A 12,189-nucleotide genomic window follows, 5' to 3' on the forward strand; every position below is an offset into this window, starting at 1 on the left:
TCGCATACGGACAAAATAATGAGTTGATTTCTCAGCGGCCAGCTCTTGCCTTTCTCTTTCCTCTTTCGTCTTTCCTTCTTGCATATAACTTCTACAACTGGTTTCATTCTCGTCAGCCTACCTGTCGGCTTGCATGCTGCTTTCTGTTTCTTCCCCTCGCTCCTCGGATCATGGATTGTCTGCGCCACTGGGAAATACTTGGTTGAAGGCGTCAAAATTCACCACCGGGTCGTTACGTGCATATGTGAATGGATTGAAATCCACGACAGGTTCGCTGTATGCATGTATGAAAGGATTGAAGTCCAGGGGGCATTATTGAAGTGGTTTTCGTATATCGGAGAAACGAGTAGGATGCTATAGCCCAAACTGTTGCAAATATCAACTAGCCTGTATAAATAAGCATGTGTTCACCAATATTCATGAGGTCAATATACTTTAAGTCGTTGCCGGCGATCACTTTAATGAAACAAGGAAGGCAGTACGGACTGAGCCCATCCTCAGCGAAAGGAAGTGCCAGATCGGGCGTCCCCATATCTGTCACGAAGGTTTCGCAACTGTTTTTCGTGTATGCAAATCGTCCGTATTGTTGGATAGACCGGGGAACTTTTGAGGTGATCAGCATCAAGAAGCTACTCTGGATGGGAATACCAACATAAGAGGAAAGCTTCCCAACTTAAAAACCCCCAGTTCCGTTCCAACAACTTAGACATGCAACGATTTACCCATTTACATCCATATCGAAGTCGCCGGAGATTCGCTGAGCTAGTATCACTGATATATCGTCGCATCATCCAGTCCACACTATCAATCGGAGCTCCAATTTCAAGCATGACGACACATAAGGACACAAATATGAGCTGTTGGTATTTGGCGATGTGAAGGAGAAGATTACCTTGCAGTTTTCTATCTTTCGTCAACGCGCCATAGTCGCATCCTCGCATAATCAAGGCGCTGTGTTCTGAGGGTTCATTATTTGGGTATAAGTTTGACTCATCGCGCAGATTTGAGGCTGACGGTCGACCACACAGCGCGTGAATGGTATCTTGGTTGATTTCTGGGCGAGATAATCCTAGCTCTTTCTTCTTTTTAATCCAATGAGAATTCCTCATAACGTCCTCAATGAAATGTCTGAGCTCCTTCAAGCCTTGGGCCTCAACAACCGATGTTTGCTTAAAGGATGGCAACTTGGAGAGAGCATTATCGGGAAGATCGCTGTCGCGGTTTCGGATCGGGTCGTAATATAGAATTTTGAGATCATCTCTAGTGGACAAAGGAGGACATCCAGTCGAACGAGGACTGGTTGGACGAGAAGCGCGAAACACTGAACATCCATTCCGATAGTCACTAGGCTGAGACTCCGCTGATGCTGTTGATGCTATAGCTAAAGTGCCATGTTGAGAGTCCGCTAATGCAGTCGTAGAAGTAGTCGGCCGAGAATCCGATGATGTGGTCGCTGGAGCATCGCATCGCGAAATCGCCGCGCCAACAGAAGCCTGGCTAGTTCCTTGGCTTAAGGCAGCTGAAAGCCGACTCTCAAGGAAGGCTATGTAATCACTGTCGCTGCCTTCGAATTGGAATGCACGGTTGCTTTGAGACATAGTCGTTGTTGAGTCCAAAGAGATGGATGGAGATTTTGATAGTTCCCAATGAGGTACCTGTGTATATATGCGTGGTGTACTTTATGATATAAAGCGGGGTAGCCTATAGATGTGACAAATAATGTTATCTGCTGCATAATCACACGAGTCATCCCAAAGCGCTTACTCCAGCCGCCGATGATTTCACCAATGTCCGATCGGTGGCGGGATAATATTACTGGGCCGCCATGTTCCGAGTCATTTCCAAAGGGCCGTGGGCCATTTGATCGGTGTAATTTATCTGCCTTGCCTTGCCTAATGGGGGTTGCGCATAAATGCGCAACCCCCATTAGGCAACTTGCACAGCCCACATGAGGTTTAGTGTCGATATCTTTTAGAAAACCAAGAGAACTACTCTTGCAAGTATTCTGCCAAGCAGTGTAGGGGTCAAATATGTACCGATACAGCTGAACGTGGCTTCCAAACTTGTACGTTGTTGATGGGCCCTCCGCTTTCAAAGTTGGCCTTCCTAGCGTTTCTTTTGTGGCTGGCGGCTGACTTGTGATGTGACAGGTCTGCATAAAGAGGTTTAGCTAGGAAGATTCTTTCATGTTTATAAACACTAGCTCCTCAGCAGCTGTGGTGGATCTTTCCTCCCAACCTCTCTTCTTAGTGACCACTTGAACTAGCCAACATCTCGTCGATTCTATTCCACCTTATACTGTTAAGATACAGTCCGATAATAATTGAATCACTGGCCTAATATGTCGACCATCAACATGGTGAAATACTACTTCTACCGGGGAATGCTCCCTGAAAATCAACAGAGGCTGCGAGACTTGATAGCCCTTGCCTATCAGACCGCAAGAGACAGAAAACTCTACCCCAAGGCCATCCTCATCAGGTGAGAAAGAATTTCAGCACAACGAACAGTGATATAGAGACTTGTGGCCCATGTCATTAGAGACTTCGCTAACGTCGACTGGCAGGTCCAACGAGCACTCCAGTACCAGTCAAGGAGGCATACACAAGCCGGATCCCTTGGGTTGGCATGTCACTCTCTGTTTCAAGGATGACGTCCAGCTTGCCAGCAATACCCATGTTGCTTCTCATGGCTACGTCAAGGGCAAAGGGGACTTGACTTTTCTTCAAGCGACTCATTCGGGGGCGAAGCCAGACTCCCACTTGAAGTCGAATGGAAAGCCGGTATGGCCTTCTGAAATGGAGTTAGATGTTGCACCGGAGATTGGGTATGGTCACTTTCCAAGTGCTGGTAGTGGCTAGGTTTCGGATTACCAATATACTTGGATCTTGAAGGGTAGCAACCGGTCGATACAAACCCAACACTTGTTATGAGGATTCACCAGGGGATGGTGATAGCTGCTGCTCTGTAAATTCGTGTTGCAATTGGGTTCGTGTTGCAATTGGTGCTTTGTGCGGAAAATCCAAGAATGGTAGATAAAGTGGCTAGTAAAACTTGGCAGAAACAAAGAAAATTACATGGATTTATAGAACACATTACTGTGGAAATTGGAATACCCTACAGTGCGTATTATTATTCGTCAGCGTGTCTATTGCGAGGTTGAAATTGTCTTTTTCCATTTGTCATCTTAAAGAATTAGCCTACCACTGAATGGTACCATACATTTTCAAACCACCGATCGCCGTCAATACAGAGCAACAGTGAACATTATTTTATTGAAACACTATTGCAGCAGACTGGACTGTTACTTGGGTGATAATTGCAAAGCCAGGTTCACCATTTTACATTCTGTTCTTAATCCCGGGCCCACTGCCAGGAGTGAACCACGGTATGGTTCATACTATTTTACAAGCACGAGGCCTGGAGTTAGGTTCAGTCCGACTATCCAACCGAGAGTCTGAACAACTAGTGCGGGTCTGTAATCCCACGCGAAGCAAACTACATTAAGTATTCGAAGAGGATCCAACGCCTGGCAAATAAGTGATAGAAGCGCACGGAAAGTACTGTATGTTAGCAGATACAGTGACGCAGCAAATGTTTTAACACCCCTCTGATTTTTTGATTTCTGCCGGTCAAAAATTCGATTTTTTCAACACTCTTTAACTTGTTTTTTAATAAAACACTTGGCTTTTGTGTATTGAATGAACCATACCTTCTATGAAAAACAACTACTGAAACAAGAATGTTTAAAAAGTAAGATATCATAAACTTGCTCTTCTGTCTACAATAGGCGGTCTCAAAAGCAGTCTGTCCAAGGGTGTTAAAACATTGCTGCGTCACTGTACATATCGCAAGCTATATACAGCGGGGCCACCTGCATGTATATTTCAGAGATAGTGTCAAGAAACAGGAAGATACTGTCTTTTTACCGTTGAAACAAACATGTGACTTTTTGTATTATGCATTTGCTTACTAATTGTGTCTGACCAGATTGTCAAAACCAAATCATTGTTGTTTTTAATAAGCTAGAGAATTTTACCATTGTGAATTTTATTAGTGCGCTCGCCATACATCTGATTTCTATCAAATAGTCTCATTAGAACTAATTGTAGGAAGAGCTCAATTTCCAAATGGGTAGTTGATTGGCTAATAATAGGGGCTTGGCACACACTTTTCGGATGTATAGTTGCCCGAATTCTCCTCTCCACTGATATTTGTGGTCATCTAGTAGAAGTTGTGCCCTCCTTTAGGAATTGTGGCTTAGTGGCGTTGCTCCACCAGAATCTGAAACATTCCGCGATTTCCCTAGCCGCCTCGTCCGCGCGGTCGCTACGGCGACTGACTAAGACAACACAGGCGGGTCATGTGCGCTCTAGACGTCAACTTATCATCTACCAAGCACCCAATACGTCAAGCTACAGGAAAACTATCCTTTTCAAAGATGACCTTGTGGCGGGCATAATTAATCGGACTTTCACCGCCTAATCATTTACTTAACTCACGTCGTCCGGTAATGGCCTTCGTGATCAGGTCGCGAAATTCACTTTGGGCTCGTCAACGAAGCTCTATATATCGGATGTTCATTCACCCAACATCTTCCTCGTTGCTCTGCTATCCTTGTTCTTGGAACATCTCTGTTGGTGAACTCGCATGCAAGTCAATTATGGCTTTCAAGAACTTCTCGTCCAGTGCTGACTCTGGTCCACTCCCCTTCAAATATGTACCGATAGAAGAAGTCGAGAGACTTGAAAAGTACCAGCCTGGTGGATATCACCCTATTCTGGTAGGAGATATTCTTCAATCCCGATACCGAGTCGCCCACAAGCTAGGCTACGGAGCCTATTCAACCACTTGGCTCTGCCGGGACTACCAGTCTAATACATACGTGGCAGTCAAAGTTGGAACGGCGGATTCAAATGATCGTGAGGTTGATGTCCTCAATTATCTCAACCACTCTTCCCCACTTGATCACCCGGGGAGGACAATGATACCCGCTATCAAAGATAGATTCGTCCTCCATGGCCCTAACGGCACCCACCCTTGCTATGTGACAACCCTAGCAATGTGTAGTGTCTCTAGTGCGAAGGAAGGGTCATACAAACGCATCTTTCAGGCCATGACCGCTCGCTCGCTGATTGTGCAACTTTTGCTAGCCGTTGAGTACATCCACAGCAAAGGAGTTGTTCATGGAGGTTAGTCACCATTCTTTATAGCTTTACAACCATATGCTTATACAACAACTACATCAGACCTTCACATCGGCAATATTCTTTTATGTCTCCCAGCCGATTTTGATCAGCTCTCAATCGAAGAGTTATACGAAAAATACGGTTCGCCCGTGTCAGAACCAGTTATACGTTTTGATGGTCAGCCCCTTGAATCTAGTGTTCCGTCTAGCGTCGTCCCTCCTATCTGGCTTGGGAAAGCTTCAGAGGAATTCTCCCTTCCAGAATCTAGAGTCCTGCTCAGTGATTTTGGAGAGGCATACAGACCCTCTACAGAGTACCGACATAACTCGCACGCCCCTATGTCCTTTGTGCCTCCTGAAGCCCGATTTGAGTCAGAGTGTGGTCTTTCTTTTTCAGCTGATATTTGGACACTCGCATGTTCTATCTGGATAATACTCGGCCAGCGCCCCTTATTTGAGGACATACTTGCCACGCCGGACGATATCACAGCCGAGCAGATTGATACTCGGGGGAACTTACCTTTACGGTGGTGGGAGAAATGGGGGCGCGGCACAAATATTTCGATGAAAGTGGAAAACCAAATCAAGGTCGACATGTGAGGTCTTGGGAAGACCGCTTTGAAAAGCACATTCAACTCCCGCGACAACAGGCTGGAATCCAAGGTTTTGACTTAGAAGAGAAAGCTGCTGTTATGAATATGCTGCGGTCGATGCTGTCTTTTGAGCCGGAAAAGCGGCCAACTGCGCAGGATATTGTAAAATGCGAGTGGATGGAGAGTTGGGCAATACCGGACTTTAACAAGTCTCACTTTAGGGAGTGCCGGGGCCGCGGACAATTCTCATGATGCTGTTCCCCCCTAGAATATGCTGTATGTTGTAGCCGCATGCAAAATCTCCTCTGCACTCCGGGTTATTTTGTTTTTTTCTTTTCCACGCCACCGATTTCCTTCTCTCGGCCTGTTGAATCTTCTGCCACCTCTCATTTCTTCTTAAAACACGTTGAAGTTCTGGCGACCCGATGCTATTGGTATATACACACACACAATCTATTAACGCCCGGCGGCTAAGCCGGAAGGGCAACTATCTCTGATCTACTATACATGTCATAATATACACAGTACTGTGTCTCCTTAGAGCCCGTACATAAGACCTTGCCATATATGTCATTTCAGGCAAGCAGTGTCGCAGCGGAACCTCGTGGGTTAGTAATTTTGTTAGTAGGCTGGCTTGAAGGCGCTTCTCCAAGTGTTCAACATCCTATCTTCGGCAGTTGAAGCGCGTCTACCATCTGTAGCACGAGGTAGTTGGTGCACTGTAGCAGTTCCGTTCGGTGCGCAGTCCACTTCCGACATCGAAAAAGGAAATGCTCCACGGTCTCTTTCGCTTGTTCACATGCACACTGATCCGTCTCTGCCGCGTTGATTCAATAGAGATATCCATTGAGTCTTGCCATGCCAGTCCGGAGTTGAGCGCCAGCACGCTTGCTTCTTTCCACGATAGGCGATCATACAGCTGTCGAGTGTGTTTTTCTGGAAGTGCTGCATCCACTCGTTTGACGTGTTTCCCAACGTTCTCTGGCAAGCCTTTCCCAGTGGCTACATGTGACTGTGCGATGTTCAGGGTTGTTGACTTCATCCTAGGAACTCGTGCTTGGAGGAGAGCATCCGCTTGGGTAGCGGTCCTGGCTCTTTCGCTAGGCCCAACAATTTGTTCTCTTCACTAGTACATGTAGGGATCCAACGAATGTTGATCCGGTTTTCGGTTCTCCCTAGCCTTCTGGTCAGCTTGTAAATTTGGTCGACGTGACCCTGGCCCGACTGTTATAGAATTAGGCGTGGCGAATTTCGGTCAAAGACCGTTGTCTTTCTTGCTAATGATGGGTTACAGTATGTGTCCTTCAGCAGATCGAGACACCTCATATACAGATTCCATATTCTGGCCCAGTCTAGAACTTAGCGGTGTTGCTATTCTGGCAACAAACTAAAATGTACGTCAGTGGAAATCCGTACCCGACATCCAGGCCTGTAGAGCAGGAAATAGGGAACTTTGAAAAGGAAGGCATGGGTGCCTGTCCTAATTGAGGCCTGTTGAAGCCATGCATTCGTTTAGCCACCGTTGTTTGTCCTTGGTTGATGATACCCAGGACCTGTGAAGTTCTAAAAGCTAGTCAAAATGCAGAGCAAAGAATACCTCGCAATTCCAATTAGATGCGCTTAAGGGCCAGGGCCGCATTTGTTCCTGGGTAAATTATCATTTCCTCAATTTGCCGCTCGACCAAGCCATGTACATAATCCATGTCAGATTTAGGAGTGAAAAAGTGATGTTGAAAGCAACCAATCTACGCTATAGTGCATAAACAGGGAGTTTCAGAACGGCGTGATTGGGTCTAGTCCAGCCTAGTCCAGCTGAGCCTGCGATGTCCTCCATGGCTGCTTTGTGGTCCTCGGAAGATTTGAAGTTCCTAAGGTCGCAGATACTGTTCTAACTCGCTCTTGTTCTCATATGAATGAGTAATAGCATGATTCTCTTTTACCTTGGACTTAACTAGAGTAAGTATTTCTGCTTTGCCGTGCTCGGTAATCCTCTACAGATAGCAGGTCTTTTATCTCAGACGCCGTCTCATTACTGCCTCCAGAAATCAGGGGGAACTAGATTTACTATGCCTGACGCGTCTGGTATCAATTTGCTTGGGCTTGATGTCTTTCACGGCTGAAGTCTAGGGCAAAGTGAGATTCTCCTTGTTGATGCGCATTTTCTGTCCCCGTCCGTATAAACAGCAAACAGATACCCATAGCAGTATCCAGATACGAACATAAACATTTTTATCATCACTATCAAGTATCGGTCACGCTCCGGTTGACGGTTCCATCAGTGCTAGAAACTCCTGTCTTGACCCTGGGAGTTCTCCTGCTCCCGGAAGCCCCTGAAACGTTTCTGGGAGCAAAGAAGCAGCTTCTAGGAGCCACATATCCCCCAGGAAACCCGATGTAGCTTCTGGGGTCTGGTATCCCCACCTCGGGGAATCAAAGCCGCGTTCCTGTTGACGATTTGCTTGATTCCTGGAGCGATGATTTGGCCTTCTAGGTGTGACGAATGACGCAGGATTTTGCGCAGGTCCGGTGAAGGTGTTTTGTGAGGACTTTCGACGATCTCGGAAGGCAAGAGAGTGACTCTAGGGCCCTAAAGTAAGCTCCCAGGGGCTCCACAGCTCCCAGATATGGTCGATGTATTCCCAGAGCTAGTTTCGTGTTCAGTCAGGTACGTAAAGTGAAGATCCCAGGGCTAGATCTCATTTTCCTGGAAATAGAAATAGCACCAGGATCTCAAGAGTATTTCCTAGGGGATAAGCAGCTCCTAAAAATGCCGTTGAGGTTCCAGGGCCAACATATTGATTCCCATAATCAAGTTAACAAGCACACGAGTTTGTCAGTCTCACGCCAGCACGCTAGTTGCGATTTTCTGCCAATAATCTCCGCCTTTTTGTGACACGGCGCCCCTGAGATGAATCGGTGTGTTCTCTGGTCACGCCGTTAGGTATGATGAAAGAAGAAACTGAATCTACTAGCACATTTAGCGCTATGTCATTGTCAAATTAAGTAAAGCAGCCAGTATCTTTTGGCTAAGGTCTAGTGGTGCCCAGCACTTGCAAAAATGAACTGTCGCCTTGTACTGTGGATTTTTACAATCAGGATCTCATTTCTTGCTAAGCTTGCTCCAAAAATCTATGTCAATGCTACAACCACAGTTGCTGATCACGATGCCGAGTGTCGGTCACGTGCACTCACGTGTGATTGGCAGTCGCTTGTTCTATTTGCATCTTACCTCGCCTGCACTCTACGATCACGCACGCAGAGTGGAGAGTCGTGCCGACCGGCGAAGCGGTGCAGAGGTGGACGGGTCTCGTGGTAAATGAGACCCTGCAAGTCTGGTTGAGCGACGGGGCCCACCATCGGGAGATGATTCACTTGCTGCGAGGACGGAATGTGTTTCGGCATCCGATGAGGTGATTGGTAAAGGGCGAATCAAGGCATCTAGGGCACCTTCGTTTCGGCTGCGGTCATCAGTATCTTGGTCGTCTCAGAAATAAGGTTATCCACACTTACCACACACAGCATGACGTGCCAAACCCTGTATCTCGCTTTTCCAACCATTCTTCGGCGCACGACAGATGACAGAGCGATGTGCACTGACCGCAGTGTAAGATTACGCTCTCGTCCGCATGGTCTTCATCCTCGGTCTGGCAGAACACACAGTAGATGCTGTCGACGTGGATGCTGTCGACCGCTTGGCTCGGCCTGAGACTCTGCAGCGTCAAGTCTTGGACACCCACCCGGATATTAGTTGCCGATGAGAGGATGGCTGGTCGGGTCGGCGAAACGCGCCATGGAACACTGTTCGTCCGTAGCATTGCAGAAGTCACAAATGGATTGAATGGCTGCACTGGCTCGGGGTTGGTTGAAAGCCGCACCGGCGGGATTTGTCTGAGCCTGTGAGGAGGTGACGGGCCAGTGTTGTCTGATGCAGGGCGTCGCCTGGAGGCTGACGATGTCTGACGCTGGCCTGGATGTACAACAACTGATGGAGAGGCCATACTGGAGCCATGTGGTACTCGCGCCTGGTTGCGGACGGCGGCTTCATACCACAGCTGGCCAACTTGGTCGGCCTGCCGTTGCCGGTGCCATCTCGCGCAGAGGAAGTCTCTGGCGACGTCACAGAGCTTCGACTGCAACGGTGACAAGTCAAATGGCTCTCTGGCGAGAGTGGTCAACTTTTGATGGCCGATCTTGGTGTCTTCAACTTTGATCGAGTTTTTGCACGGCTCGCCTTTTTTCGTCATGCCGCAACAGGAGCCAGGACCGCCATTGGGGCTGACCTCTATCTCACAAACAAGAAACGGATTCCAAGGCAGCATGGTAGTTATTGAGGTGGTCGTCAAAGGCAGAAAATGCTTCGGATTGTGGTGTGTTGGGCAATCCACTGCGGCGTTCCCTCGCCAGCTTTATATGCCATCGCCGTGGCCTCCTTACCTACATGGCTGCGTGGCTGGCATGGAACAATTCCTTGAAATAGTCGGTACGTCGAAGAATGCATTCACACGCAGTATGCGCCGTATACAGCCGACCAGTGGCCTGCATGAAGGGATATCATTCCAGACCACTGCTGCAATCAGCTGCACTTTTGACTATCCATCGCGGTGACCACGCATTAGCGAACAGACTGACTACTGCGGTGAGCAGGGTTAAATTCTGGGTTGCCTATAGAATTTCGAAGTGCATGATAGGTTGTGATTTATTCTTATGGCGCTAGATGCAAGATGTGGGTACGTAGAGATAGATTCGGTTCACTGGCCATCGACACACCACAGGAACAGCTTTGGCTTTCCCAGGAGCTAGATCCCACAGATTCTCCAACTCCGCCTGAACATTGTTGTCAAGGCTTTGATGCTGCCGTGTGATTGCTACGCACCTCTCAGCGGAGTGACAGACTACACTCCTAGCTGACCATGGAATTTGGCTGAGGTGAGTATATAAAGGCCTCCCATATCCTACTTTCACAACTCTCACCTCACCCCCATCTACATTTCGTTAGCTCAATCCGCTGTCCCATCATGGTCTGTTCAATTCGTTCTTACGGAGTTTACCGATGAGCTAATACATTACAGCCAAACATCAGGGACCTGCCCAACGAGCTTTTGCTGTGGATTGTGTCGTACTTGGACGGTAGTGCATTATTTGCCCTCGCAAAATCATGCAAAGACTTTGATTTTAAACTGCAGCCCAGCATCTGGAAATACAACATCAAATTTCAGAACAGCAATCTTTTGCACTTGGCCGTCAAATACGACAACATTGGTCTTCCGGAGGCTTTGCTCCAGCGCAACGCCAACGTCAATGCATTTTACCGAGGCAAAACTCCTTTAATGAGGGCGCTCAAATACTCTTCCGCTGCTGTGCAGGACCTCTTGCTCAGTCGTGGAGACCTAGACATCAACATTCAAAATCAAGCGCGGGAGAGCGCCCTGTGGTATGCTATCCACTACGGAACCTTTTCCGCCGTCAAAAGTGTCTTAAATCAACCCAACGTCCAGGTGGACATCAAGCACAAACACGGCCGAACGGCGCTCCACCTAGCAGTCTTCGCAGGCCGAATAGGGCTCGTGCATCTACTACTTTCTATTGGCAGCGACCCTGATCTACAGGACGATTCGGGCCACTCGCCATGGGACTGGGCATGTCGCTTCAATAGACCCGTGATGGAAATGATTTTTTCAAACGATCCGATGGCCAAGGTGTTTCTTGGTACCAAATCATCACAAGAGGCTGAGCTACCTCTTCACCAAGCAGTGGCCTATGGGTCAGTAGATGTTGTCAAACGGCTTCTCGGACAAAAGGGCCTGAGTTTGGATATCCAGAACCGCAATGGTTATACGCCGCTCCACCTCGCCATTCGAAACAAGCGCCTGGAAATGGTCAATTTGCTCCTAAGTCACCCCCGTGCCAACGTAAACTGCAAAGACAAAGATGGCAATACGCCACTTTGGCTGTCTACTTACTCGTCATGCGACGAGATAACCGAAAGGCTGTTGGCCGAGAAAGACATCAACGTCAATTTTGTTGGAGGCCGCGGGAGTTTCGAGACGCTGTCTACATCTCTCCACCACGCCGCGGCCAGATTGGATACCGTGCTCCTACGACGGCTGCTTGCGGTGCCAGGGATCAGTCTGAATCTCTGTGTTGGAGGCCACTCTCCATTCTCCGTGGCCGCATATCACGGACGCATGAACACGGTTGCTTGTCTGTTAAGTGTGCAGGGCGTGGAGATCAATGGAATGGATGTAATAGAGCCGCCCATTTGTCGAGCGGTTGCACATGGCCATCTCGATGTGGTAAGGCTCTTGGTGCAGCAAGACGCACGTCTTAACATCAACGAAAGCACGATCGCAACTCACGACACTGCTCTCTGCATTGCCGCCGGTGGTGGTGACCTGGGGATGGTCCAGT

General features: G+C 48.0%; 2 protein-coding genes across 2 annotated transcripts; both read left to right on the plus strand.

Moving 5' to 3' along the window:
- Positions 1 to 2,356: 2,356 nt before the first annotated feature.
- N7446_011796 (uncharacterized protein) lies at positions 2,357 to 2,861 on the plus strand (the record flags this gene model as incomplete). The annotated part of the gene is made up of 2 exons (XM_058520538.1): positions 2,357 to 2,481; positions 2,519 to 2,861. 2 exons carry the CDS (start codon positions 2,357 to 2,359, stop codon positions 2,859 to 2,861), a joined length of 468 nt encoding a protein of 155 aa, XP_058366824.1.
- A 1,802-nt stretch (positions 2,862 to 4,663) lies between these two features.
- On the plus strand, positions 4,664 to 5,197 carry N7446_011797 (uncharacterized protein; the record flags this gene model as incomplete). Its single annotated transcript, XM_058520539.1, has 1 exon — positions 4,664 to 5,197. The coding sequence occupies one exon, from the start codon at positions 4,664 to 4,666 to the stop codon at positions 5,195 to 5,197; it is 534 nt and encodes a 177-aa protein (XP_058366825.1).
- Positions 5,198 to 12,189: the final 6,992 nt, after the last annotated feature.

This window comes from Penicillium canescens (genome assembly GCF_028828765.1).
Source record: "Penicillium canescens strain IBT 15451 chromosome Unknown utg000009l_segment0_segment0, whole genome shotgun sequence".
Lineage (NCBI taxonomy): Eukaryota > Fungi > Ascomycota > Eurotiomycetes > Eurotiales > Aspergillaceae > Penicillium > Penicillium canescens.